Below are 16,017 nucleotides of genomic sequence, written 5' to 3'. Positions count from 1 at the left end.
CCTTGGTTCAGATGCGGCTCTACGGAGCCTGCATGGAGAAGAGCCTCGGGTCAGCACTCAGTATGAAAGAGGTCGCTAGGAAATTGGTCTGAAAGCCGGTTTGCAGAGCAGTTTATAGAGTGTGTGTTTACAGGGGGTGACTTAAGGGTGCCCAGAGAGATGGGGGAAAGGAACTAAGTAAATGCTCCTTCTATGAATGAGCTATGGTGTCCGACTCTCCGCTCTCTGTCCTGACCCCGTGGTTCCTTCACCCAACCTAAAAATAAGATTGTCCATGCGTTGGGGGCGGGGGCGCTCTGGAGAGCCCCTCTGTAAATCAAAGCGCTCGTCAGGTGCTCTCACCCGATCAGTGGAGGTCATGCATACCTGTGGTGCGGCCTGGCGGGGCCCGGGGCAGCTTGTTTGAAAGAAACGTAACGCGCTACTTCGCCACCGACTTGTTGATAATCTCGCCTCAAACAGGAGTTTGAGATGGCTGACGAAAAGCAGTGGTGGAGAGGTCCTCCCCGGGGCCGTCGGCAACTCCTTCCAAGGTGCAGCCGTGTGGCTGGAACGGTCCCCCCGCCCGGGACTACAGAAGGGAGAACACAGCACTTGGCCCCGAGAGTGGCGGCCTGCACCTGCAGCCCGGGCAACCGGGGCGCCTTCGGCACCGTCCGAATGGGGTGGAGGAGGGGAGGGATTCCGCAGGGATCGAGCGCAAAAAGGGGTCTCCACGAGTCAGTCCTTACTCCCTTCCCGCCCCCTCGGAGAAACTTGGCGGGGGGGACGGCAGGCAAGGAGCAAGACCCTCGGGAGCTGGAGTCTGCCTCGCGGGTGGATAAATAAATTATTAAGCGCCCAATACACAATAGCCTCACTAGATGGAGACGAGGAATCACTGCAGCGGCGCTGGCGGCAGCTGCGGCGGCGGAGAGCGCGGGCGGGAGCGCAGCCCCGGGCGGGAGGCGGGCGAGCTCTGGCTCGGCTCACGTCTGTTTTCCTTTTTCGTCCATTATTTATTTCGCCTCCGCCCGCGGCCCTGCGGCCAGAACAGGCGCTCGAGGCCAGCGCCTCTAGCCGCTGCTTCTCACGGGCTGGCGTGACGGGCGGCCGGAGCTCGGGCACATCAGCGCCCCGGGGAGCCGCGCGGCGCCACCGGGGAGGGCGGGGACCCGGGGAGGGCACGCACCGCCCGCTTCAGGCGGCTAGGAGGAGACTTTCCCCGCCCTCCGCCTCCGCCTCGGCAGCCCGCCCCGGCCCCGGGCGCGGGGTGCAGCCCCTCCCGCCCCGCGCGCGGCCAGGCGCAGCCCGGAGCCACCGCGCCCTGCGCCCCGTGCGAGCGCGCCCTGCCGGGGCCCCCGGCTCAGCCGCCCCGGAGGCCCAAACCGCGCGCAAACTTTTGCTCCAGTGCCCGGCGCTCCTCCCAGGCATGTGAAGCCCCCAGGCGCCCGCGCAGTCGCCAGGGTGAGGACCGAGGCCCCGCCTAGAGGGCGGGGGACTGGGGAGGCGGCTGGCTTTAAATGGGGGCCGTCCGGCCGCTAGGGAACAGATTCTGCCGCGGGGGGGAGCGGGCGCCTCCCTTCCTCGCGCCGAGGATCGGCTGGGGCCGCCGCCAGGCAAGGTGGCGTAAGGCCCCGGAGGGGTGCGGGCGGAGATGGAGACGCGGGGCGAGCTCGTGCCCTGAGGCCGGAGGCCGGGGCTCAGTAGAGCGCGAGGGCAAACGGGGCGCGCACTGAGGTGCATGTGTTGCAGTGTGCGCAGTGAGGGCCGGCGGGGCAGAGAGGGTGCACGCAGCGTGTACATGCGGGGTCAGCGAGCGTGCGGGCAGGAGTCGGTGGGTGTGCACGGCCGTTTCTGTGGGTGTGCACGCAGGGTGAATGGTGCCCGCCGGGTTTGAAGTGTGCTCACAGTGGGAGAGAGTTGTGCATGGCTGTTTCTGGGGAGGTGCACGGGCCTCGGTAAGCGTGCTTGGCTGTTTCTGGAGGTGTGCATGGGGCCAGGGTTTGCGCGCAGGATTCCGGGGGCGTGCACCACGACGGACTGTAAGTTCTTGGATGCCGGCCCCTGTGAGTGTGCATGAAGGGTCAGCGAGGATGCAAGCTGGAATGAAAGGCCAGGCTTGGTTTACGAGGGTGCCCCAGGGTGCGGGGCGTGCCCGCCCAACCTGGACTGCTACGTGTGTGCGGGTGCGCAACCACGGTGGTGCCAGCGGCGCCCGCCTGACCCGAGCTTTGCTCCCTGACAGTTCGCCCCGGGAGCGGGTGCCGCGGGCCGAGATGCTCCTCCGGGACCTGGTGCTGCGCCGTGGCTACTGCTGGCCCTCACTGCTGCTGCACTGCGCGCTCCACCCGCTCTGGGGCTTCGTGCAGGTGAGCGGTGGCGCGGGCTGCGCGTGCCTGAGGACCTCCTGGTCAGGACCGGGTAGGGGGTGGTTGTCACTTCACTCCCACGACCCTGGCTTCCTGCAGTCGCCCCTCTGATTGGTCCTGGGAAGAGTTTAGGAAAAGAAAGGATGCGTACTCTCGCTCTGAAAAGATAAGAAACTCCTGAAGGAGGCTTCGGTCCTGGCCTGCTGAGGCCTTCAGGACAGCGCCTTGGAACAGAAAGGGCTGAGGGAATGCCTTCTTGATGATAATATTCTATTGCAGAAATGCAGACAAAGAAACCTTAGAGCTTTTACAAAGTTAAAAAGAAAAATGATACCGAGAATATACCTTCTTTATTTCCCATCAGAGCCACTGGTAAGCTTCATATCAGCCTTCTTAAACTGGACTTCAACACAGAAGGGGTTGTTTCTTGTAGGTAGTAGAGTTGAGGATGTGGACAGGTTTTGCAAGGTGGCCACTGGTGGGGGAATGTAAGAAGGAGCTGTCCATCTATAAGGACTGCCTGAGGATGGAATCTTCACCCCGGGCCCCCCAGTCCCCAGGGCAGAGACCAGGTAGCCACCAACTCGAGTGACCTGTGTTAGGGTCAGAGAGATGGTAAGATGGGATGGTCCCTAGTCCCTCCCAGAATGCACACAGTCAGCAGTACAGTGGAATGGTGAAGAGGTGGACTTCGGTGTCAGCTCTGAATTTTGAGCCCCAGCTCTGCCCCTTACCAGCTGGGGGACTTTAGACAGTGCGCTTAACCTCTCTGGGCTCTGGTTTCTTCTTCCTCCCTGTGCTAGTATAAGTACTTGATGAGATAAAGATTACTTAGCGCAGCTCCTGAACCATAATAAACACTAAATGGTAGCTGGCGCTGCTATTATTGATGTTAGTAATAGTAACGTCACTCCTCTAACTGGCTAGCCAGGTACTCTGTTGATTGCTACGTAGTCTGATCAAGAATTTTGAATTGTTTTGATCAGCATTTTTACCATTTCAGTCATTGAAATACCCACTCTGGGGTGTTTGCAGCTTCATGTCCTTCTGTTGGCATTTTGGGGCTTGGGGACTATTCAGGTAGTTGCCCTGAGTAGGAGGTGACAGTCCAGAGAAGATGGGATTGAGCAACGCTGCTTGCCAGGCTGCCAAGGCTCATGAGCTGTCCCAAGTGACGGGGCGTTGCTGGGAACCAAGGTGGTCAGTCCTGCTTGTATGGCAGCCCTGGTGACCCCTGGAGAGAACCAGGGGCTCTAATGCTGGAACCAGCCAGCTCAGGGGAGAGCTCGAGTGGTGGAGGGGCATACCCCCCTGCTGCAGCGCCAGGCCCATCTTGTGTTCTCTTCCCTGGCTTGCTTCTGTGTCACTCACAATTGTTTTCCTTTCGGAATTTGACAGCTTTGTTTAATGTGTGAATCGGCAGTTATTAAACTCAGCTGTGCCTCCTCGGGATTCAGAATTTTGTCACTTCGAAACACTTGGGTGGTTTGGGACCAGTTTCTCTCGTTCAACTTTTAGCTGAACCTCAGGTGTTAAGCTCACTTCCTTTTTGTATTCGTTTGTTTACAATTTTCCCTCTTCTGGGAGACTTTTTCAGCTAGTACAGAGAGCAACATGATGATGTTGTTAATCTCCAAGGACTGGAATTTTCTGCAGGAACTAGCAGGATAGAAACAGCAGATCCACCACCTCCCTACCCACTCCCACCACCAAAAGAAAGGATTTTGTAAAGTAGCTTCGTTTTTTAGCAGTGTCCTTCAGCCAGGCAGTACTCACACAAGCAAATGTGTGTGTGAGTTTGTGTGTGTGTATTTCAGATGCCGTTTACTCAATACAAATCAAGTTTTGTGAAAATCAATTAGAAAAGAAATCCTCCAGGCAAGTAGAATGGGTAAAATCTTGGCTGGAGGCACTGGAAAGATTAATCTACAAATGATAAGGACTGAGAAGTCAAGGGAAAAGGGGCTTTGGAAGGAATGGATTTGGTTTTTGAGCAAAAGAGCTGAAACCAGAAGAGAGGGGAGAAGAGGAAAAATCGAAGTGCACAAAGCCATGTGTTTCCCTTTAAGTGGAGAGAGTGTCATTTGTCACGTCATAGGAGTTTCTTGAACATAAAGAAACCTATCTGTGCTTTCATGAGCTTTTTGCCAGAAGAATCCCTCTAAGTCGTAAACATCTGGAAGGGTGAGACCAGCACAATAACTGGTGAAGCAAGAGGTCTGTGGTCCCTCAAAGCACCAGGTTCCAACCTTGAGATCAGCCCGGAGCCTCTGGCTGCTGCCTGGATGATAAGAAACTTAATCATTACAGTCAGATGACATTAAATGGCCACAAGGTTGGTGGGGGCACTCTTGAGGCTCTTCCCATTTTTCCTTCATGTGTCTGGAATTGAGATTTTGAGCTTTTGTGATTTAGGGTTCTTCTAAGTTCACTTCCACATGAGTCCTTTTTTTTTTTTGCAAGTGAAGAGGATGACAGGCTGGCGAATTTATTAGGTGTGACAGGAGTGTGTCTCATCAAGTTACTGTGGCGCTGTAACAGTATCGAGTTACTGTCTCCATAAAAGATGCCAGAAGCCATCATCCTTGTGGGCGCCCCCCTAAAGCAATTGTCATGGAGACAGGCTCTGATCCGGGCCTGTGGGTCTCTGTGTGGCAATGAGGAGCCATCCCAGACCCAAGCGATGCCGACCCCCTGCCCCTGTGGTCAGTCATTACAGCTTCACTTATTTAGTCAGCTGCAATTATTGGGCACCTACTGTTTGCCAGGCCCCCCGTGTTAAGTGCAAGGGATCTAGGGGTCCCTGCCTTCATGGCATTGACAGTCTAGCACTGGAGAGATTGTTAGACAAGTCATAATAGGCAGGAGTGCTCAACAGGAGCAAATAGCTTAGAAACAGGAGCTTGTGGAAGATTCAGAGAAACCTCGCGGATGCAGTGCTTCAGCTGAGACACGAACAAGGAGAAATCAGGAGTCAGGATGCAAGCGTGAGTGAAGTGTCCAGGTGGTGGAGGGAACAGCCCCGAGGTGGGAGGAGAGGGCAGGGCATTGGAAGAACACAGGTGAGGCCTCTGTTGTAAGCCACTAACATCGTGTCTTACAGTTTGGACTTGATCCTGAGGGCTCTGGGGGCCGTGGAAAGTTTTAAGAAAGAGACGACACAACCTCAGATTGGCATTTTAGAAATCTCAGTCCAGCTCCAGCACAAAGTTTGGATTCAGGGAGGGGGCGAGGCAAGGGGCACAGGGGCTGGTGAGAGTAGGGTTGCCAGATTTAGCAAATAAAAATACAGGCGGTCCAGTTCAATTTTCAGATGAACAATGGATCGTTCTTGAGCATTAAGTATATCCCATACAATATTTGGGACATATTTATACTTAAACAATGTTGTTGTTTCTCTAAAACTTTACAGGGTGTCCTGTATTTTATCTGGCAACGCTAGGAGAGAGGCAGGGCTACCCAGTGGGGATGTGATGGTGTCCTGGTTTAGGGCTGTAGCACTGGCAGTGAGGAGAGGTGGATGGATTCAAGGACTGGGCCAGAGAGCTACACTGCTTGGCCAGAAGTGAGAACTGGCTGCCACAGCACCGTGTCCCCCAGACCACGGTGCCAGGGACCAAATCCAGGTGACTGCAGGACCTCTCTGTGCCTCAGGATTCTGGCCCCAGGAGGACACTGCAGAGCAGGGACAGGACAGCAGGAGATGGCAAAACCGGAATAAAAAGTGGTCACAGGAAGTCACGATACCGGCTTTAGGCGGGTCGTTGACCTCTCTGGGCCTCTGCTCCTTCTTGGTTAAGTCTAGCTAAGAGCAAGTGACTTCAGGGGCAAGTTTCTTCTCCTTGTAAGACTCCCCAGGATGTAAACCAACCAAGCCAGGCATCGAGACAAGCTCGTGGTACTGAGGTTTCCTCTCTGCTGGTCAAAACACAACACTGCCGACCCGCAGAATCCCAACGTGGACCTGGAGCTGGGGGATGGGGTAGATCCCATGTTTCTCCACTGCTGGGCAGACAATCCCCGGCACACACTTTTACTGAGCACCAATGGAACGCCGGGCCCTGTGCAACTTTGGTAAATCACTTAGCTTTTGCCAAGCCTGTCGTCCCAGCCAGTAAGTGTGGATGATAAGAGCTACCTCTCTTGATTATCCTCATGGCGAAAGGAGAGCCTGTTTCCCACGACTGACACACAGTAGGGCTCAGGAAGTCACACTTAGGATAAAGCACAGACCCACCTGCCTTTCTGCTCCAAGATGCTCACCACTTAGTGTGGGAGGACATTAACAGTGGGAAAAGGGCCCCAAAGGGGAGGGTTTATGAGGTGAAGAGGCAGCACTGGGCAGCTGGGTCTCATCTGGGGGGACGTGGGGTTCAGGACAGATTGCCTGGGAAAGCCATGTAAGAGCTGGGTTTGAAGGATGCATAGAAGTTGGCAAGTGGATAAAGGACCTGTGTAACCAGCTGTCAGTCTAGGGAGGCTCAGCGGCCACAGGCTTGCACTGGACCAAACCAGTGAGGAGCCCCAGGGGTCCCCGCCTCGGGGAGAAGAACAGCCCGCTCAGGCTCGCTAATTTTGTGATGACCTTTGGGTAAGCAGTTGTGCCCGCTCGCACTTCAGCGGGACCGTTACACGAGAGACCACAGATGTTTAACACGCCGTGTGTGCCTGCACTTCCCCCACTTCAGCCTTGAAACTTGGCCCTGGTTTCCCTGCCTGTACTTTCATCACATTGTAATGCACTCTTACACAGATGTGCCCTTACAGCCTCGCACGAAAATAGGCCATTGTGTTGGGCCAGGTTAAAGAAACGTGCTCCCCTTGAACGTTCTTGCATAAATTGCACCTCGGAGAGTGGGAAAGTAATTGCTTTGGCAATGGCATTGCTTGAAGTTTGCACACTTGGTAGAGTTCAGCGGAGAAGCAATCTCAGAGGCCAGCCGTTGGGAGAAGGGAGATTTTGAGCAACCGCCATGGTCTTAGAAGGTCAGAATCCAGATGGTGATGGGAGGGCTGACAACTACGCTGGGGGAGAAGCCAGTGGATTTGCCATGACGTCTAAGGAGTTAATCACCTCCGTAAAATAACAGAAAAGGCTCACGGTCTGAGGATATGCTCTTCCCGGCGGGAGGTAAGATTGCCTTCCAGAGTTTGAAATGCAGTCAGTGGTCCTTTAAAAACACTAAAAGGTGGTGAGCAGGAGCTTCGTGGCCTCGTCAATATCAAGTCAGGGCTGTAAATCAATCCACCGCCTGCTGCCATTCCGGTAGCCATTACCCATCCTGTTCACATCTGCCAAGTGGCAAGCGAGCAGCCGAGCCCTGCTGGCTCTCTCTGCGGGCCTGGAACACGTGCAGCAAAGGGTCTGCACTGGCCCCCAAAGGCAGGCCTTCCGTGGCTGGTTGCAGGGAAATTGGCGTTCTGGGTTTCTACTCACCGGAGATGACAGCCAGAGAGATGAACTGTGGGCATCACTGAAGTAGGGGGTGACCACCAACTCTTCCTTCATGTCTTTAAATCAGCTGTTCTCTGGACAGGCAGAAAATGCTAGGTTCAAAGGTTTATGGCACTCTGCCATAGAGAGGGATGTTGGCAGTTGGTCTAAACCAGCCATTCTCTCACTGGCTACATAGTTTAACCTGGGATGCTTCAACAAATACGCATGCGCAGCTCCACCTGTAGAAATTCTGACTTTAACTGGCATGGGAAAAGCTCGAGCATGAGTATTTTTTAAGGCTGCCTGGAGATTCTGATGTGCAAGAAGGGCTGGGAACCGCTGGGTGAACACAACCCACTTTTGCTCCCCTTTTTAGTTTACAGATGGGGAAAGTGGGACTGGTGTTGAAAGAACACCAGCCCAGGAATCAAGAGGTGTGGATTCTGGTGAATTCCAGGCATTTCCTTAGGTGTTATGATGGCCAGAGAAAAAACAAAAGGCCTGACCCCTGACCCCATAGACCTTAGAGTCCAGTGGTAGATAGGCAGCTGAGCTAGGTAAACGCCCCCATGTGGATTTCTGCCTCACAGAGTGAAATCCGGTGCCAGGAGAACCTGTAAAATGGAGATCTGACCTAGTGGGGGTGGGGGGCGCGGTCAGAGATGCTTCCCTGAGGAGGTGGTACCAAGCTGAGTAATGGGTAAAGCAGAGGGAAAAGTGTCAGAGAAGATTCCAGGCCACTGGAGCAGCGTGCTCAAAGGGAGGGAGCATGACCAGGCGCCAGGCACCGGAAGGAGGGCTTTGAGAGCAGAGCAGAAGGCCAGAGCAGGAGGGGAGGGGGGCCCTCCCTTGCAGGGCCCTGTGGCCCCGTGATTCCCCTGAGCTGTGGGTGAGCATCCGGGCATGGCGGGGCGGGGGGGTGCAGGCAGTGTGGTCAGGTGTGTTTCCCACAAGGCCACTCGGGTGGCTCGTGCATCACACTGGGGAGGTTGCTCTGCTCCCCTTCGTCACGTGCGCCACCAGAGCAGAGGCCTGGCCGGGTAAGGGCCCTCCCCCAAGGTGGGGGGACCTTGGCCCAGAGTGGACACAGAGAGGCCATCAGGAACTGTGGCCAGAGAGGAGGCGAGGGCTTGGTCCTGCACCGTAGCTGGGCAGATGGGAGAAGCGGTTAGGTCAGGTTACGCAGAAGGTAAAATCAGTGTCCTGTCACCATCTGGGTGTGAGAACCTCAGGCGGCCACTTCTCCTGCCTGGGCCTCAGTTTCCTCATTTGCACGATGGGGAGATTCTAGAAGCCTCTCATGAATGCCCAAGCCAACTGCCCTGGTCCCACAGAGCTGGAAATACAACCTAGGTCTCCATCCCTGCCAGGCCAGCCCCGCGTAACACTGTTCCCTGCGAGCCAGCCCAGTTTCTGGCTCTTCCTCCTGCCTAGGTCTGGGGAGGGGTGCGTGCGTCGGGGTGGTCCCGTTTGGGCTCCCAGATGCCGCATTGGCTTCTCTCGGGCGCCCGTGCCCATTCCTGCAGGTGACACACGGGGAGCCCCGGAAGTCCTGCTCCAAGGTGACGGACAGCTGCCAACACATCTGCCAGTGCCGGCCCCCACCCCTGCTGCCCCCCCCCCCGCCGCCCCCGCCGCCTCCCCGACTCCTCTCCGCCCCAGGTAAGTAAAGGCTCAGCTCTGGTTCCGGTTTCTCTTCGCGTTTTCCGGGGCCCAGGAAGGACCTGGGAAGCAGGTTCCCGGGAAGCCAGGAAGCAGAGGGCAGCCTTGCTTCCTTTGTAATTTTCCACTGGCCAAGCAGGAGGGAAGCCAAGACCCAACTTTTCCCTGCAGTCTGTAGAACGCCTTTCCCACAGAATGTTCCTGTGAGATGGAGAAGGATGTTTCTCCATTGGTTAATCAGATAAAAGTCAATCTCCATTTGATGAGTGGCTCTGCCTGGATTGTTCCGAAGGCCAGACCTTGAAGGGGGGCAACCATGGGCACTGGTCTGAAATACCCCTCCCATGAGCATGGTTTCATTTTTTGATTTTAATACATGTGTAAGGGAGCAATTAGTATAGAACCGAGGTGGAGGCTCTGAGAGCAAAGTTACACGGGTGCCGTTCAGCTATTTGCAGCAAGTTCTGCTACACACACACACACACACACACACACACACACCCGCGCATCCCCTCCCCCGCCCCGGTCACTTGTTTGCCTTGATTTCATCTCTGAACAATTTGATTGCAAACAAAGGAGGGTTTCTTTAGCCAGAAATGGCTTCAGTCCTGACCCGTAGGGGTTAAGTTCCCTGCTTACAATTGCCAGTTGATAAGGTCTCTAACAAGAGATTCTGTATTTTGGTTTGATCACTCAAGTTGCGGCCTATAGAATGCCCAAGCTCATGTGTGGATCCACCTCATTAAACACATCTCCGTTGAGTTATTTGGGGCATGTTTTAAATAACTTTGACGAGGCTTATTCTCTGGTAAAGCCGTGTTTCCAAGCTTGCGGTGTGCAGGCAGGGATGCGGTGTTCTGGTGGAATCTTTTGCAGTGCACATGTGTTTCTGCACTTTGTCTGCTAGGCCCCCACCTGTCTCCATTCTTCCCTGACACCCGTGGCTCAGTGCTTCTCAAAGTGTGGCCCTCAGCATCGCCTGAAGCATTCGTTTTAAAGTGACGCTGCACAGGGCCACTTCAACCCACTGAGTCAGAGCCTTTGGGGTGGGACTTAGGAAGTGGCATCCTAACAAGTTCTGAGATGATTCAAGTGCAAGTTAAAGTCAAGAACCTCAGCCTACCAGGCCCTGTGCTCCCGGCCTCTGCAGGGTCCTGCCATCCCAAGATGCTCACCCTCCTTCTCTCTCCTGAAGGAATCCCTGGGCTGTACTGTAGGGCCCCGCCTCAGGCCCCTGGCCCCTCACTCCCTTCCCTTCCATGAAATTCCTTCTCCCTCCGCTATTCAAGCTCCAGGCCCCTGCTGCTTCCAGGTGTGTTTGTACCTAAATGGATCCACGTCCGCCAGTTAGAGTCTGTTCAGTTCATCTTGTGCAAACCGAGCATCTGTGCCAGACACCATTCTGGTCTCTGGGATCTCTCGGCCTCAAGGAAGGCCTTCTGTCAGCAACCGACAAAAAGTGACCTGAGAGAGCACAGAAATTGTTCTCCAGGTGCACTGGAAATCCTTGAGTGGCTGGGCCAAACTACAGCCACAGTAACATTGACTTGGGTCTTCATAATAAATGGAATTGTTCTAGGTCATTGAAGGGGTGGTGGGGAAAGGGCATCCAGGCAGAAGGACCATCGAGAGCAAAGGCTTGGAGGTGTGACTCTATGGGACTTCTCATGGGAGGTCCAAGCCCCTCAGACTGTGAAGGGCCTTGTGTGCCTGGCCGAGTAGATCACATTTCAACCTGTGAATCGCTGTTTGCCAAACATTCCCCTATCCAAATACCTCCTGTTGTTTGCCTTATTTTTTTTTCTTTAAACAGACTCACTTTTGTGTTGATACAAATTAATCTCCAAAGAAAACTTTAATAACTACCATCAGTGAAAAACCAGAATCACTTGCGTAAGTAGAAGGTGACCATAAAAACAAATGCAAACAAACCGGTGTTTTAAAGTTCTAGCCTGTCGTGAAAGGCTCTGAGCTCGAGGCCTTCTTTCTTTCTGCTAAAAAGGGAGCGCAGCAGGTGGTAGGTAGACGGGTGGCAGAGCTGTAGTAGCCCCGTGCGGAGATATTTCTCAAGAAAGAAATCAGAAGGTTTGTGAAAGAATCAAAAGGGGCCTAAGTTTCTTGTTCTATGTTTCTGTGTGTCTGAGCACCAGGTCCACGTGTCATCCAATACCAGCTCACTTACCTGCAGGGACACGCGCCCCATCCTTTAGGAAACTCTACTCTGGGCAGCGATGAGCCCACGAAGGTATTAAGCAAAGAAGTGACACGATCCCACACCGTCCGCTTCAGAGTCAACTTTCCTGACCATGTGGAGGGTGGATTGGGGTGAGCTACCCGACTGGGGTAAAGAGGGGACCACTGAGATACTTCAGACCCCAGACCAGCCACGAAGGCCTGAAGCCAGGTGGGGGGCTGTGGAGAAGGGGAGGCGGGCGGCCGTGCCAGGTGTGAGGGGACAGAGGCCTCCTGTGAGCTTGAGGCCTGAGGGCACTTCCGGGTTAGAGGACAGCAGGTGTAGTTTGATTCTATGGTAGGACTTTTTCAGTTACAAGTAGCAGAAACCCATCTTGAAGTGGCTTAAGTGATGCAAAAACTAGAGAGAGCTGTTCATTTTTTTGGCTCATGTATTGGAATATTCCAGCAGCAGTTCTTATATGATGACGGTACTGGGTTTCCGTGTCCATCTCTCTTGTGATTTCTCCCGGGTCACCTTTTCTCTCAGGCAGGCCCAGTCTCTGTGGCTCCAGGATTCCATCAACCTTACAGTTAGTAATCTCCCTACAAGGAGAGCTTCTCTTTCTCAATCATTCAACTAAAGACCCAGGGCTGACTTTCCCTAGACCAGCTTGAGTCACATGCCCATCCTTGAACCAATCATGATGGCCTACGAGATGGAATGTGCTGAGTGGTCAGGCCTGGGCCATGTGACCACGGTTGACAGTTGAGGCTTATGGATAGAGGTTAAGAGGGTGGTGGCTTCTGAAAGGAAAATCCAGGTAGAGGGGTTGTAACCCAAGGATGAAGACGTGGACACCGGGCAGGAGGACAGTGGATGCGCCCCACGGCCATGGGGTTCCTGGCAGGTTAGACCAGTGGCAGAGAATGTATTTTGTACACTGTCTTGGTCCTCACTGAGCTCAGCCCAGAACCCCACACACGAGTACTGCCCGGTAATGTCAGACAGAGCTATGGCCACATCCACAACTTCTGCATATTCTTTAATCCCTGAGGAATTAGCCTCTCCCAGAGGGCACGGGGCTTCAGCAGGTGTGCACGGAGCTCCCCAGGTGCTGGCAGGGGCTTGGAAGTCAGCCATGATCAAGAGAGGAGCATCTCCTGCCCACAGGGAGCTCACGGTACGGTGGTCCATAATCTGAAGAGGGTGTGTCTAGGAGTGTCCTTTCCTGCCATCTTTCTGGATACACTGGCTCCAGGCACGTGCCAGCCTTTGCTCCTCTGGTCATCAGATGTGCCTGCATCCCTGCCGCTCACAAGGGCTTCTGATTTACCTGGTGAGCGTTTGCCGAGTGTCTGCTCTGCGTCCAGCCCTGTGTTGGGTGCACTGGAGGCCCACAGAGAGTTGTTCTCAGTGGCGGGGCCCGAGTAATGAAAAGACTGAGAACACGGCATGAGAGGTCGAGACCCTGAGCCTGGGTTGGTGTGCTAGCCCTGCCACTTCCTCTGCATGATTATAAGAGGGCTGGTAAACTTTTTTTAAACTTTTTTATTTTAAACTGGCCTATAGTTGATTTACAATGTTGTGTTAGTTTCAGGTGTACAGCAAAGTGAATTAGTTATACATATATAACTATGAAATAAGAATTCATATATAAAAAGAATATATCTATTCTTTTTCAGATTCTTTTCCCATATACGTTATTATAGAATATTGAGTAGAGTTCCCTGTGCTATACAGTAGGTCCTTGTTGGTTATCTATTTTATATATAGTCGTGTGTATATGTTAATCCCAACCTCCCAATTTATCCTTCCCCCCAGCCTTTCCCCTTTGGTAACCAGAAGTTTGTTTTCTATGTCTGTGAGCCTATTTCCAGTTTGTAAATAAGTTCATTTACATCATTCTTTTAGATTCCACATATAAGTGATACCGTGTGATACTTGTCTTTCTCTGTCTGACTCACTTCACTTAGTATGATAATCTCCAGGTCCATCCATGTTGCTGCACGTGGCATTATTTCATTCTTTTTTATGGCCGAGTGATATTCCATTGTGTATGTGTACCACATCTTCTTTATGCATTCATCCGTTGATGGGCATTTAGGTTGCTTCCACGTCCTGGCTATTGTGAATAGAGCTGCAGTGAACATTGGGGTGCATGTGTCTTTTCAAATTATGGTTTTCTTCAGCTATATGCCCAGGAGTGGGATTGCTGGATCATATGGTAGGTCTGTTTTTAGTTTTTTAAGGAATCTCCATACTTCTCCATAGTGGCTGTACCAATTTACATTCCCACCAATGGTGTAGAAGGGTTGAAATAGGGCTGGTAAACTTAAGCCTGAGTTTTAGGTGTGAGGTTTTCACCCACCAATGGGGTTGACTGGAGGATTCATGTAAGTGGCAAGCACTTTTGAAAACTGGACCGGTATCCATTGCTGCTAACCATTGTGTGAAAACCATTCTGACAAGGAGCAGCCTCTGAGTGTTAGACTTAGGGAAAAAAGAGGTGCTTTGGGGGAAAGATATTTAATTCCAAAAAGGGCAGGAAGGGAGGATCAGGACAACATGGGAGAATTTCCAAGCAGACCTCGGATAGGCAGGAGCACAGGGTGGCCGGACAGTCCATGGAGAGGCTGAAGCAAAGGCCCGGAGTTCGGAGCCCGAGGATCAGGCAGGAGGCGCCCTGCTGCAGGAATGTCCTTCTGCAGGAGTGTGGATTTCGGTACATGTGTCGGGGGTAGAGGGAGAAAGAGGACACAGGGAAACCTCTGTACCTACTCACACAGACCTATAAAGTCGCCTGTAAAAGGAAGAGCCAGAAACATTTGCCAGAATTGTTGGGCATCCTCCCTGTGGCCAGGCAGGCCTCCCTCTTCATCCAAACAGCACCTGCTGCTGCGCTGCTGCTCCGGGCTACCAACGTGTCCCGGGTTGGCTGGGACTCTCCTGGTTTTAGCCCTGAAAGCCCTGCCTCCCGGGAAACCCTGTAGTCCTGGGCAAACTGGGATGGTGGGTCACCTACTGCTGGGCCACCCTTCTGGCAGTGGCAACATGGTCTTTCAATTTATTTCTTATGTTTTATTTTGTTTTACTGTGAAACTTTCAAGAGCACTGTCCCCTCACCCCCCGCCTCCAGCTCCATTCTAGAACATGTTGATCATGGGGGCAGCTCAGCCCCACATTTGTCTGTGGGTCCCCAGCTCGGCTGCCCCTCCCAGCCGCCCTGGGACGTCTGTTGAGACAGCTTTGCCCTGAGTCCTGCTTGCCACCGAGAAGGAACTTGGAAAGGGTTCTTGTGATGTGGAAGATTCTTGACCAGCATCTCCAGTTTCTGCCCTTTGTTTCCCAAGTTCTGCCCACGCCCTTCACTTTAGGTGGCGACTGCCTAGGGCAGCTGCACTTTGTAAACTTTTGCAAACAGTGGGAGGCACTAGACTGGGTGATTCTCAAATGCAGGTGTGGTCTGAATCCCCTGGAGGGCTTGTCCAAACACAGGTTGCTGAATCCCATCCCCAGAGTTCCTGATTCAGTAGGTCTGGGGTGGGCCGGAGGATTTGCATTTCTAATATATTCTCAGGTGACACTGATGCGCTGGCCGGCCAGGGCACACCCTTTGAGAACCGGTGTCCTAGAGAACGGCAATCGAGTCAAGAGACTTTGGAGTTACGTGCGGCTCTTCCACTCCTAGCTCTGCGGCCCTCGGCACATCTCATCCCTCTCAGCCTCAGTTTCCTCATCTGTAAAATGGAGCTAATGATACTTAACCTCAGGAGGGATTGCAGTGAAGACTGGAAATTATACAGCCTGTACTTGGCAGAAACTACATGCTTAACAGTGGTGTTACAGCACAGTGGCTCAGCCTGGCTGTCCTGCCCTCTAGTTCTGGGGTCCACCCTTGTTCATGAGCTAAGTGATTTGGGCAACGTGTCCTTAACAGCTTGGGACCTCAATTTCCACATCTGTAAAGTGGGGCTAATGACAATACCCGCTGCATATGGGCTGGGCGGTTGTGAGAATTCCATGCCATGAAGTTAACACAGCGCAGAGCCTGGAACCCAAGTAACACTCACTGAATGGCAGCTAATAAGTAATACTAATGATAACAGTAGAAGTAATAATAATAGTAATAGTCACTGACGTTCGGGTTGGGAGCTGTTTAAACGTGGTTCCGGCACCTCGCTGCTGAGAAAGGAGCATCTGATTAGAAACTCAGGGAGGAAATGAGTGCTTTTAGGACGTGTAGATGGCCCTAGGTATCCAACAGGAAAGAAAAGGTTTACTGAGAATACCATTCCTGCCCCACTAGGGGCAGCTGTCACCAGGCTTGTGATCCCCAGGGTCAGCCCCAGAGTCCCTGGGTGAAAGTATTTCTGGAAGGCATGGGCAGGGGT

General features: G+C 53.3%; 1 protein-coding gene across 1 annotated transcript in view; it reads left to right on the top strand.

The window, feature by feature from the left end:
- Nucleotides 1-1,502: 1,502 nt before the first annotated feature.
- PRIMA1 (proline rich membrane anchor 1) overlaps nucleotides 1,503-16,017 on the top strand; it is a 59,770-nt gene continuing 45,255 nt past the window's right edge. The window contains exons 1-3 of the mRNA XM_029238857.1: nucleotides 1,503-1,603; nucleotides 2,228-2,351; nucleotides 9,315-9,450. Of these exons, the coding sequence (XP_029094690.1) occupies nucleotides 1,503-1,603; nucleotides 2,228-2,351; nucleotides 9,315-9,450 (361 nt within the window). The remainder of the gene's footprint in view (nucleotides 1,604-2,227; nucleotides 2,352-9,314; nucleotides 9,451-16,017) is intronic.

Source organism: Monodon monoceros, unplaced genomic scaffold (genome assembly GCF_005190385.1).
Source record: "Monodon monoceros isolate NGI ecotype Baffin Bay Population unplaced genomic scaffold, NGI_Narwhal_1 Super_Scaffold_21, whole genome shotgun sequence".
NCBI lineage: Eukaryota > Metazoa > Chordata > Mammalia > Artiodactyla > Monodontidae > Monodon > Monodon monoceros.
The sequence above is the reverse complement of the archived record's forward strand: the minus strand, read 5'-3'. Positions and strand labels throughout refer to the sequence as shown.